A 12,969-nucleotide genomic window follows, 5' to 3' on the forward strand; every position below is an offset into this window, starting at 1 on the left:
CTGTTTACAGGAAACTATTGTGAAATTCTTGGAATTTGTAACACAATCATTGGAAAGTTTAAAGAGAAAGTAACATTGATGGTTCACTGCATTCACCACCAAACAAGATATATGATAGTAGTTCCGATGAATATAATCTTGTGTCGTCAATGATTGGCATCATCACAAATATTGCTGCCACCCCCCTGGGTAGAGATTACCTTTCAAGTAAAACACTTGGAGTGAAAACATTGGATTCTCTGATTATGTATTTGTCTGAAATGCCTACACGACAGTGTCACACCATCAAAAATCTTATTCTTAAGTCCTTGTTTAATGTGAGGTAAGTCAAATGTTTTATTTTATGTAAGCTTCGTTTTTGCCATTGTCTACAAAAAGTCTTTCATTCTGTATTACTCCAATATAGTCTTTAAGATCATTGATTTTACTCAATTCAGTTTTCAATTAATATTATTGTTTTTACAATCAGTGCAATCATGAAATACTTGCATAGTATGAGTAACTAAATGGGCTGTATGAAAACACTGTAGAAACAAATTATTAATTGTTTGATTACTACAATTTTACCGCAACAATCGCGTAGATACTCTGACATATTACCCTAGAACATCATCTCCAACTCTGCCATTTCCACCCTACCCTTTATATCCCAAACCTACACATCCACCATGTTCACCAAGATCCCATTTTCAATACCCTGGCATCCCCTATTTATTGATACTTCATTACATAGATGTAACCGATTATTTTTTCCTTTAAAGTATCAACCAAACAGGACTAAAATATCTTTCGACGAAAAAAGGCCTGATGACCAACCTTGGTTACCTGTTCACAGGTTTGTGTTGGTATAAATTAAAGTTAGGCCTTAACAACGTTTGTTCTAAAACATATTTTGTTTTATTGTAGAAGAAACTGAGAGTGAACTTCGTTTGTCTTGTCTTAAGTAAGCATACAATCGAACTGTTTCATTTATGAGATGTTTCTCAGTTAAACGTTCTTTGTTTTGTTTTTTGTAGTTGTATACAGTCTTTAATTGTCGAGCCAGATAATCTGTCTTTCTCACGAACTTCTTGAAGTGGTACGAACACCGAACTTTTCTTATCATTGACAACAATGGAATCTATTGTGTTTTGTTGCGTAGCACAAAAACATTCTGTTTATGGGAAAATGCGTTTATTAGAATTTTCTGATTTTTCTTGTGTTTTATTTACATGTCAGAAACTCATATTAATTTAGGTTTCGATGCGAAGATTACAAGAAATTGCGGACACATCCAAAGGCGAGGTATTTTAAATTGAATTTACCACTTCATCAGATGGTCGATTTTTGTATTTACCAAATCAATGAACCATAGCATTACTTAATGAAGCAAAGAGCCACGGTTTTGTTTCATTCATCCACAGTGTTATATTGTAAAAAGCAGACGGTTTCAACTGATCTGTTTTCACACACTAACTTCGTCTTCTTTGTTTCATAGCTAAAGAAAGTTGTCTTGGAAGTAATGTCTGATCTCAATGAGGTTTTATCTCGTCAGTCTTAACGTGTTCAATAACCCATGGTAGGATTATTCTTTTTTATATGTTTTGAATGCAATGCAATTAATCAAAGTCCAGTTTCGGTGGCATACTTTTATCTTTTGAGGAAATCGATTTGATCTTTTTAAGAGTTCGTGCATGGGTATTGTAGTTGCTTAGATTTATCAAGTCCCTTGAAACTTCATTGTTCGAAAAAATATTTAACTTAACTTTCGTAAAAAGTACATTGTAGCTAAAGCGGATTGTACAATTCGAAAACATCCGTTTAAAGTTAATATAATATATTTGTATTTAAATGGTTTGCATTCCACTACACTTGTCAAGTTTTTTCATCATAAGTTCACAAAAAAATACACAACTAAAAAGATTAAACGAGTTATAACATTCTTTTGACTTCCGACTGCACGTGATTTGCTTGTCGTCCAGAATAATTCATGTCGCTCGTTCATATTCCAATTCAAACCAGTGATGTTCAGTGACTAAAAGAAAAAGGAAAAAAGTGACTTCCCATCATCAGTGTTTGGATGTTCAACTTTCTCTATTCTAACATACTGGTGTGAATCTACACAGGTGTTAAAGCCTTCTTCTGTTCACTAAATGTATGACCGAATTTCAGAACTAAGGGTTGGTTGGCTTTAAGGATCAAGTTTTTCCTTTGATGTGATGAATCTATAACACATCTTGAAGATGAGGGATGGTTTCAGCCTTTTAAGTCAAAGAGTGTCTTCTGGCTTTAGACTGAAGAATTAATTTCATGCTTCGATCTTAGGAATCACGATCCCTCTTTGGTAGCTACGAGTCTTTGTGTACGTACCTTTGATGAGTTTTTGTAGATGGACTGTCCTTGAGATGATCTTACCTCACCATGTTTTAAACCGAGGATAACAATTGTGTCAAGACGGGGTGACGTTGATGTTATTTTTGGTGTTTCTATCGTCAGCTTGTTCTGTGAACCAAAATATTTTCGATCAACTTCAAGTCAAAATGTGAAGAGTCTCTACCGTTCGTAAACCTTAGCAACTTTAAACTGCAACAGAAGATACGCGTTCTTTTCTATCGTGTCTAAAGTGGAAAGTAAGATTCGTGATGTAAGAAGAAGCTTATGGATCTTCAAAGATTTAGAAAACAATCACTACCTATTGAGTCACCATCGTCCCAGAACATATATCCAATTGCTTTTTCATCATCATCAAGAGTTACAATCAAACCAAACGGATTGCGACGACTGGAATAAAAAGATGACCAGTGACGTCACTGACAGATGGGGAGTTTTTACATCAATAACGTGTCTGTATTAATTGTCTTTCAGTTAATACGGAAATGAATCAGATTTGGGCTTGTGTCTAGTTACAAATCTTAAAGTTCGCTCCTCTACAAACTTTACTAGCAACCGTCCTTGTTAATGGGAATGGTGGCCTCTTATTCTTCCGAATCTCTTAGTATTAAAGGAGAATGTGACCGCATACCTGAAGAAAGTATTGTTCGCTGGCTCTTGTACAGGTATTATAAACCCGCCTCGCAGGTGGAGGTTAATGTGATCTTGAGGCGTCGTCAGGTTTCTGTAGGCGCTTCTTTGTGATACTTCATTTCCCTGTAATAATGTACGTTAAAAAGACTAAGACGTGATACTCAAATCATTTTAAAATTTATACGGTCAAACAACAGTACACAATGTACATAAATAATTGATCGTATTAGAACGCACTGTGAAGTAGTCAAACCAACGAGAATCTGGAAAATACGCTTTCACTTCTGTTTGATTCTGAAGGAAGAAATTTTATGGAATGACTGTTCAAACTCTTTGTTGTTGATCGTTTCAATGATTGGTCGAGATCATAGCTCATTGTTTTATGACAAAAAAAGTAACTGACCTCTTCCAAAGCTGGACTTATCAGCAAAGCTGACCCCCACAGAAACTGCTTATCTATGGTCCATGTTGCTGAATCTGCTGTAAATCTGCAAGGAAGAGTGAAAAAAATAAAATGTAGTTTCCACTATTTCATTTCTCTGGATGAGAGTGAAATAGATATTCAAATTGATATCGTTAAAGAGAAGTTCAAGTCGACAGAAATGTATGATGGATTGATCGTTTTCTTATTCTTCGTATTCAGTGTTTTTTCTCACTCGTGAAGAAGAGGTCTAACAACCGTGGAACCCTTGGTGTGAGCATCGTAAAACAAAGTGTAGAGATATGGCAGCAAACGATATCGAACCAATAAGATATCGCGTATGTTTTTAATTGTTTCACCAAACACCGTAGGATGTTGAGGCTGAAAGAAAAAAAAGATTTGACTTTTGATAAAAGGACTTGCAAAATTACATTCAGAGTTTTTGTTATCTTGCAGAAGGTGAAACATTACTTGACTAAAGAATTTCATTATTATAGTTACCTTCGCTCCGAATGTATTGTGGTTTCTACTAAACGGATAAAAAGCCCCAAGTTGCATCCAGCGTTGACACAAACTTGCTGTTGTATCATCTATAAAACCACATATGTCCGCACCAATCTACAAGAGTTAAATACTTCTTCGAACAGCAGTTGGAAAAAGAAAAATATACCGATGATAAACAATCACATTTTCAACTTACATACGGTATGCCAAACAGGTTGAAATCCAGCATTCCTGAACAAAAATTTGTTAGTGTAATGTTGGATCTTCGACATGCTGCAAATCGTAATCGTACCAACGATAGAGCGATGCATTTGGTAGTATGCAGAAAGATTATCACCCAGCCAATGTCCGGCATATTTACCACTGCTAATGTACGTCGAGCGAGAGATTACGATGCTTCGTTTATTGGTCAAACTGCATGATTCTACATGTGAAATCATGGAGTACAATATAGATAGAGTGTTAAAGGCCAAAGTATAAATTCAGCTGTAAAAACAAAGATGCTAAGACATATAAAAGATACAGTGCAATAACTTTGTAGGTAAACTAGCATTTTAAAAAGGGAAGATGTGAGATCGAAATGGACATAAAATTAATGCTTGTTTGAGACTTACTGTTGTGTGACCACAGTCTGACTCCATCCGTACAAACTGTGTACGTCGTAATGGCGATGTTTTCCTTCAGCTTATTTGCACTCATTACATATTGTCTTATCTGCTTAATTATCTCCGAGGACGTCTAAGTATTGAGAGGACTCTTAAGTATTTCCGGACTTTAACTATTTCAGAGGGCATCGAAGTTTTTCAGAGGACATCTGAGTGTTTAGAAGGACATCGAAGTATTTGAAAAAATATCGCAAATGTTTTCACAATCTTGAATAAAGCATTCTGAGATTTTTGAAGACATACCAATTTTGATAAATCATTTTGAGATTTATATCTCTTTCGATTATTAGTGTCAGTTTCGCAATAAGTGTTTACACTGAAGAAATTTGTACTGAGATTTCTTAGGTTTGAAATGGTTTCCTTAAATTCTCACTCCTCTTAGATAAAAGCACGGAGATCTTTTTTGTTTTGTTGCACGTGGAGTTATTGTGTATATGTCGACATCTCCACCTTTTGCTACAGCACTTCTGGTTATAAATAAATCATCATATGTTATCTTACATGGCTTATACGGCGGGTAGTCAAACTTTGTACGTGGACATATCATCATATGTTATCTTACATGGTTTATACGGCGGGTAGTCAAACTTTATGGACATATCATCATATGTTATCTTACATGGTTTATACGGCGGGTAGTCAAACTTTGTACGTGGACATATCATCATATGTTATCTTACATGGTTTATACGGCGGGTAGTCAAACTTTGTACGTGGACATATCATCATATGTTATCTTACATGGTTTATACGGCGGGTAGTCAAACTTTGTACGTGGACATATCATCATATGTTATCTTACATGGTTTATACGGCGGGTAGTCATACTTTGTACGTGGACATATATCATATGTTATCTTACATACATACGGCGGGTAGTCAAACTTTGCGTGGACATATCATCATGTTATCTTACATGGCTTATACGGCTGGTAGTCAAACTTGTACGTGGACATATCATCATATTTATCTTACATGGTTTATACGGCGGGTAGTCAAACTTTGTACGTGGACATATCATCATATGTTATCTTACATGGCTTATACGGCGGGTAGTCAAACTTTGTACGTGGACATATCATCATATGTTCTCTTACATGGTTTTACGGCGGGTAGTCAAACTTTGTACGTGGACATATCATCATATGTTATCTTGGTTTATGGCGGGTAGTCAAACTTGTGGCGGACATATCATCATATGTTATCTTACATGGTTTATACGGCGGGTAGTCAAACTTTGTACGTGGACATATCATCATATGTTATCTTACATGGCTATACGGCGGGTAGTCAAACTTTGTACGTGGACATATCATCATATGTTATCTTACATGGCTTATACGGCGGGTAGTCATACTTTGTAGGTGGACATATCATCATATGTTATCTTACATGGCTTATACGGCGGGTAGTCAAACTTTGTACGTGGACATCCACGAATTGATCCATGAACAAAATTTGCTGGTTCATTCATGTCCTATATTGAACAAAAATAGTCGCATCAAAAAGAATTGTTCTTCCCTCACCGAAACATAAAATCACAGTGGAGTTTTTATGTATATCTGCTTACGATCCATAAGCCATCGAAGTCGATGATCTTGTGAAATTTCTCTATCTCGTTTCGCCACCATTTTGCCGTATTGTTGGCGAAGTAATCAGGAAAAACAACGTACGCACGGAAACGCTTTCGTCAAGAAGAAGATTTCTTATTTTACTAATCTGATCGACACTACTGAAGTTAACTTAAAACAACACCTCAATACGTTCCTCAAAAGTGACTTGTATCTTCGCTAACATTGGGATAGTTAGGCCATACCTTTCGAAGGAAACAAAGTCGAGAAGCTACCAGATTTGAGTTCAATCGTCCACCAGGTAGACATTAATGTTTAAACACATCACATCGCTCTCATTAGCTATGTAAATCATGTAGCCTGGGTGCATGCATGTGATTAATTAGAGTGGTCTTTTTGAACCTTTCTGACAAACCTCGATCAAAGGGAGACCTTCCTCAAGAACCTAAGAAGCCCCATTCAAGGCAAATCCTTCTCAAGAACCTTTCTGACCCTCAGTCAAGGGAGACCTTCCTCAAGAACCTTTGTGAAGCCTCATTCAAGGCAAATCCTTCTCAAGAACCTTTCTGAAAACTTCATTCAAGGAGACCTTCCTCAAGAACCTTTGTAAGAAGCCTCATTCAAGACAAATCCTTCTCAAGGACCTTTCTGACAAACCTCATTCAAAGGAGACCTTCCTCAAGAACCTTTGTAAGAAGCCCCATTCAAGGCAAATCCTTCTCAAGAACTTTTCCCAAACCTCAATCAAGGAGATCTTCCTCAAGAACGTTTGGGAAGCCTCATTCAAGGCAAATCGTTCTCAAGAACCTTTCACAAAAACCTCATTCAAAAAGACCCTTTTGAAGCAGCTTTGCAACATTAATAGCCATGTATAACGCACGTAACTACCTTTCCAAGCAATGTATTTCCTTCGTAGTTCTTGATCCAAACGTCATTTTTCACACCTTCACTATATGTTGGATACATCGTTGTCTCGTTCACACTGATGGCAGGATCCTGGATATGGTAATGAAGAAGAGTTCGATTTCATGTACAAGAAATTGCTATTTTATTATATACAATGGTATCACAAAAGTGCGTCGTTATCTTACCAGAATAATTATGTACTTTAGTCCTTCCTTTTTGATGTCATTCACAAACTGTGGCAGTTCGTCGTATGTTGATTTATCGTACGTGAAGTCGAGTTGTCGCTCCATGTAGTCAATATCTCCGTATTGTACATCCTGAAAACATTCAATCCTATTTATGTACCTGTATAGCAATCTATGTCCCCAACAAAGTTCTATTTTATACCTGTGGTATGTTGTATTTCTTCATTTCCGCTACAACTTCCTTCACATCGTTCAAATCTTTGTAACCATAGCGACAGAGTTGAAAACCAAGACTCCAGTATGGCGGCATGAATGGTCGACCAATTAACTGTAAAAAAACACCATAGTTCTTTCTGATGAGATTACAAAACATGAGTATTGAGATTGTGGGTTATTTCCATCGCGATGGAAAAGCTGTCAAAGAACTTTTTAAAGCAACAGTTGCCATGATATCTATTTCAAAAACCGAACAAATGTTGTTACCTTTGTGTACTGTTGCACAACATCCTCGGGTGATGGTCCAAGGAAAAGTAAAATCAATATTCCACCAATTGTTCGGTACGTCAAAGCTGGCGTTGGCTGTAGAGTCACATCTATTGATTGGTTGATAAATTTTATAAAGATTTATAACTGGTCCTACATGACGTAGTTATTCTTACCCATTGCGTTACTATTGACAAGCACTACACCGTGTGCTTTACCACTCTTCTCTAAGCTCATATAGAATGGATGTACTCCATATGTATTTCCTTCTGCTGCTGCCTGCGGAAGATGGAAATGTAAGGATTTTACGTTTATGATTACAAGCTTTTAGTTCATTGTATTAAATGCAGAAAATGAATACGGAGAGAAGGGCGACTTTGTGTGTTTAATATCCTGTTGGTACCATTGGTACTGCTGTTTCCTTGGCCACAATCATGTTTTGTTAGAGTATTGATGGCGGAGGTTCTTACTAACCAGGAGTGTACGCTATTTGATTATTAACGCTAAATAAGTGCCTGTTGAATTGAATAACGACTTCTGTAAAAGGACTCACGAATGGGAACTGATCACGTGAGAACATTCCCAATGTTTTCCAGTCCAGTCCTCGCGCGAAACTCGCATGTTCCTGTTCACCGAAACCATAAAGATATGTAGAGGGTAGTTTCGTTGAGATTTGAATGTATTGGTCACTGAAGATCAACGGTGCTACCGAACTGTCCCATCTAGATAATGGTGAAATTATACAACTGTAAAATTCCTTATATATTTCAGCTATAAGTGTAGCGTTTTCTCACATTAGAGTGTCGTCGTTGCTTCGTATTATTTTCAATGCAAATGGAAATTCCTCAGCGTGTACTCTGTACTTCGTCTCTCCACCATCGTACGATTGATTATTGAACTTCAATGGAACTTTGTACCTGTCCACGTTGTTGTCGTATAACTGTTTGTAAACGGTAAAACTTAAAAATGAGATTTGATACAATGGAACTTTGTACCTGTCCACGTTGTTGTCGTATAACTGTTTGTAAACGGTAAAACTTAAAAATGAGATTTGATACAATGGAACTTTGTACCTGTCCACGTTGTTGTCATATAACTGTTTGTAAACGGTAAAACTTAAAAATGAGATTTGATAGAATGGAAATTTGATAGCAGTTACCCCTTCAAAGTTCATTCGAATCGTTGCTTCTAATTTGATTGTCCTGAATTTTAATCCCTTAGACCTTGCTCCTTCACCCTTAACTTTGATAATGTCCTTCAAATCCCTTATCGTCACAATTTATAGTATACATCGCTGTTGCAGAAGGGCATGTGAAGTGTAATACTGTCCTGCAAAGTCCCTTCAAATCCCTTATCGTCACAATTTATAGTATACATCGCTGTTGCAGAAGGGCACGTGAAGTGTAATACTGTCCTGCAAAGTCCCTTCAAATCTCTTACTTTCACCCTTAATACATCGCTGTTGTAAAAATGCACGTAGACTGTTATATTGCCCTGCAGAATCCCTTCAAGTCCCTTACCTTCACCCTTAATACATCGCTGTTGTAGAAATGCACATGAACTGTTATATTGTCGCTATGATTTCCATACAACACTCTTTTGTCTACTCTTTGTAGGTGATAAATTATATCCTGCCTTTCTGTGGTGGGTCTCCTTTTAGCCAGTTTGTATGCGTTGAAACCGCTGGGATAGAAGCACGATGGAGCTTTCTAAAAGAGTTCTCCAAAATCTCTATTTGGACCAATCACTTCACTATGTGTAACTGATATTGCCTACAATTATGTCTGTGTTGAACTTTGTTATTGTCAGTAGGTGGTATGTGTGTATGTTCACTTTATTATCTCTGAACGATTACAAGTTACTGTTGATACGTACATTATCGCTTAATGGTTCTTTCCAAAGACATCCACGATTCTCGCACAATGTTTTATTCAACATACTGTCCCGTCCCTCTGGATAACAATCAAACCTTGCAAGATCGTCGGCATTGACGCCGGAGCAATTGAATGCAAACACTATCACAGCAATAAGGATGAAAAAGCACGCCATTTATGAAATGGAATAACATGGAATGACTTGTAATATTCTTATCTTTGTCTCGGCGAGACTTGTTGATTTTCATTTTTGAGATGTTTTGAGTGTTTTTATGCGTAAATAAGGAGAAGTTTAGGAGAAATTGAGAACTCATCAGTGCCAACCGGAAAGAAAAGGTCAACCATGGCCTACTTAAATTACACGGCCTGATATCTTGCCACAGCAAGGTCAAAAATGCAAGGCAATTGAATTTTCCGGCGGTGCTCTTCGAAATTTTGATCTTCTTCCTTCAAAATTGTTCATTGGCCTTACTTTATGGTATAATCTTGTAGCTAAAAGTCTAGCGATCATTTCAAGAGTTTATTGGCTGAAATTGGTCCTTTTTTCGCCGAGAAATCAAAGTTTATAAATTGGTGCGATCGGCGGTTGTTTTGTTTATCGCGCTCGTCTTCGTTCGAAAATTTTAGCTCTTAAATCTATCGTGGATTATCTATATTTGGTATCTACGTGTTCCTGGTACTCTCCTCTACATTTCTACAAGATTTTGGAGTCGAATTGTATACATTTTTTCTTTTATTTACGAAGATCTTCAAACCCATAATTATAGCGATGGTGCTTCCTATTTTCAACGGTGTTCTTCCTACTCCAACTACGCCTAAGAAAATTTCATCAAATCCAAACGATTTCATTGGTAAATCATACTATCCCTTAACTTTTCAAGCTTCCTGATTAATTGGAAATCTTGGTATTGGTTCTTCTCCATCCTGGGACATCAATATAAACAATAAATCGATCAAACTTAAAATAGAATGGTATGTTGAAAGAACAATAACAGTTCTCATGAATTCCCAAAATTTCTACTTAACAGACTATCGGCCTACCTGGTCCTCCTCCTTTGCTGAAGAGAAACTGTCTTTCAAGTTTGAATGGAAACTACTCTCTGATGCTACTAACCAACCTGAACAAGTTAAAACTCCATCTACTAACTTACCTTTCCATACTCCTGACTCTGGCTATACATCAACATCTAAATCGTATGTATATTCACCACCTGTGAGATGAAGTCTTTTTGTTAGTTGAGTCAGGAACATGTATTGTGTTGTGTTTAGGTTTGTCCTTGGATTTAGTTTGTGTAGATGGAGTATTTTTCCTTTTATGAGGAAAAGTACCTTAAAGTAAATGGTTTGAACCCGGGAGTATCGTTATATGTTTGTAAATGATGATCGTCCAGGTTAATAAAGTCCTGAGATAGACTGTTTTTGTTGTTGACTGACGTTTCGACAACCTTAGCGGTAGTCATCTTTAGAGTCAAATGAGGAGTAAATGTCAGGTTAGGAGCTAATAATTTTTTCTTTTTTAAAATATCAACGCTTGTGTTGGTTTTACTTTATCATAGAAATTGTTGATTTTCACGTTCTAACTTCTGACAACAATCGCCTTGTGGCCTTGTGTAATCCTGCTGTTAGTCTAACAGCGCATGCGTTGAAAATGTCATTTGCCTCATGTAGAGCTTGATTGCAATACGTTGGCCATGTGCGACGTAAAACATGTCTAGACATGTCGGTTCACAAGTTATTGAAATCCCACAGTCACTAAACTAACCAGGAGAAGAACGTTTCAAACATACACGAAAATCAAAATTGAAGCGAAGAACTGCGCTATAGCTAAACAGGAGTAGCAACATTTTTATTTTCTTAAAATACTATTTATTACTCATGTTCCTTTACAGTCCAATACGTGATATTAATTTTATTTACCTTTCATTTTATTGTTAACCGCATCTGCAATGGATTTCGCCTTCTATGGCGATACGCCTTTTATATCTTGTTGCATGCGTTGTGATGTATCACTGCTTTGTAATCTTAGTGTAACAGAATCGTTGTTAACAGAATTGTGTTATTTTAAAACATGGTGTTATTTTATTCAAATCATTCTTACGCGTGGACACCACGCAACAGCTAACAATGCATTTCAATTTAAAATAGGGAAAACAAAAACATCTCAATTTCATACCGTGTTGCGAGCTCCAACGCGTTAATCTCTGTGCTCATCATGTATTTCATACCGTGTTGCGAGCTCCAACGCTTTAATCTCTGTGCTCATCATGTATTTCATACCGTGTTGCGAGCTCCAACGCGTTAATCTCTGTGCTCATCATGTATTTCATACCGTGTTGCGAGCTCCAACGCTTTAATCTCTGTGCTCATCATGTATTTCATACCGTGTTGCGAGCTCCAACGCGTTAATCTCTGTGCTCATCATGTATTTCATACCGTGTTGCGAGCTCCAACGCGTTAATCTCTGTGCTCATCATAAATATACCGTGTTGCGAGCTCCAACGCGTTAATCTGTGCTCATCATTCATGAAATTTAAGTATGTCGCTTGCGAGGAATCAGTTAAGATTAAGATCTATGAATATTAATGATAATTGAAATTTGTGGCTTACCTAATATTTGATTATTTTCTGCGGCTCAAATTCAACATATTACGATTGGGGTTTCTTAGCGTAATGATTAGTTATGAGTGAATTGAGTGTATGCATTGCAAAGTTTAATATTAAATAGACGTCTAAAATCGTTTGTTGGATTGGCCTGAAGTAGCTAAAACATTAGATTGTGCTGAATGTTTTTGCTTTTGCTGTAGTAGTAAGTATTTAATTGAATGTTTTTGCTTTGCTGTAGTAGTAAGTATTTAATCAATAGTTTATCATTTTGCCGTTAAAAAATTCCATCACCAATTTTATTATGCGTTTGTTCCGATTTTCTATATAATTAGCAATACTTTAGACCACATGTAAACGAAGATTTTTTCGAGAGATTTAGTACAAAACAATGTTTTCCTCCGCAATCATCTCAAATAGTTTCACTGTCAGAATCCATTCTCCATTGTCACGTATTCTGGTCACGCTGAAAACAACTTTTCATTTCCTAAAATCGTATGATGAACATATTGTGATGAGTCAACGTGCTTTAATTTTAATTATATAACAAAATTGAAAGTTCAGGGGGGATATAATTTTCATCCGATTTAACTCCCTCCCCCCTTTTGGTTAGCAAACTGTCCATGATTATCTTATAGCAAGTTATTTTCGCTGTCATTCTAATGAAGAATGTTTTTTTTTCAAAAGTTTATGTCAGTGAAACGCACAATTTGAAATCGATAATTATAATTATTTTTCATTTTATCATCTCGTCAA

The 12,969-nt window shown here is 36.5% G+C and overlaps 1 protein-coding gene and 4 long non-coding RNA genes across 5 annotated transcripts; 1 reads left to right on the top strand and 4 right to left on the bottom strand.

Annotated features, from left to right (window-relative positions):
- The first annotated feature begins 70 nt into the window (after positions 1–70).
- On the top strand, positions 71–1,907 carry LOC124450432. The gene is made up of 6 exons (XR_006949974.1): positions 71–322; positions 762–835; positions 907–943; positions 1,017–1,078; positions 1,237–1,284; positions 1,478–1,907. It is a non-coding gene; the product is annotated as an uncharacterized LOC124450432 (long non-coding RNA).
- Positions 1,800–2,439, bottom strand: LOC124450431. Its single transcript, XR_006949973.1, has 2 exons — positions 2,350–2,439; positions 1,800–2,014 (listed from the first exon to the last, which is right to left on the bottom strand). It is a non-coding gene; the product is annotated as an uncharacterized LOC124450431 (long non-coding RNA).
- A 15-nt stretch (positions 2,440–2,454) lies between these two features.
- On the bottom strand, positions 2,455–10,206 carry LOC124452287 (sucrase-isomaltase, intestinal-like; the record flags this gene model as incomplete). Its single annotated transcript, XM_047002867.1, is given in 24 exon segments — positions 2,455–2,481; positions 2,548–2,597; positions 2,672–2,760; positions 3,002–3,126; positions 3,241–3,297; positions 3,407–3,491; positions 3,660–3,805; positions 3,926–4,042; positions 4,125–4,159; positions 4,221–4,352; positions 4,565–4,666; positions 5,986–6,070; positions 6,164–6,277; positions 6,309–6,325; positions 6,373–6,409; positions 7,053–7,160; positions 7,256–7,387; positions 7,458–7,583; positions 7,739–7,848; positions 7,915–8,017; positions 8,292–8,460; positions 8,533–8,756; positions 9,259–9,447; positions 9,614–10,206. Coding segments are annotated over 24 exon segments (2,553 nt in total), but the record flags the coding sequence as incomplete, so codon positions are not given.
- A 27-nt stretch (positions 10,207–10,233) lies between these two features.
- On the bottom strand, positions 10,234–11,007 carry LOC124450434. Its single transcript, XR_006949976.1, has 2 exons — positions 10,764–11,007; positions 10,234–10,536 (listed from the first exon to the last, which is right to left on the bottom strand). It is a non-coding gene; the product is annotated as an uncharacterized LOC124450434 (long non-coding RNA).
- Positions 11,008–11,544: 537 nt separating this feature from the next.
- Positions 11,545–12,080, bottom strand: LOC124450435. The gene is made up of 2 exons (XR_006949977.1): positions 11,786–12,080; positions 11,545–11,633 (listed from the first exon to the last, which is right to left on the bottom strand). It is a non-coding gene; the product is annotated as an uncharacterized LOC124450435 (long non-coding RNA).
- Positions 12,081–12,969: the final 889 nt, after the last annotated feature.

The sequence above is a fragment of the Xenia sp. Carnegie-2017 genome, unplaced genomic scaffold, assembly GCF_021976095.1.
Source record: "Xenia sp. Carnegie-2017 unplaced genomic scaffold, XeniaSp_v1 HiC_scaffold_24, whole genome shotgun sequence".
NCBI classification, from domain to species: Eukaryota; Metazoa; Cnidaria; class Anthozoa; order Malacalcyonacea; family Xeniidae; genus Xenia; species Xenia sp. Carnegie-2017.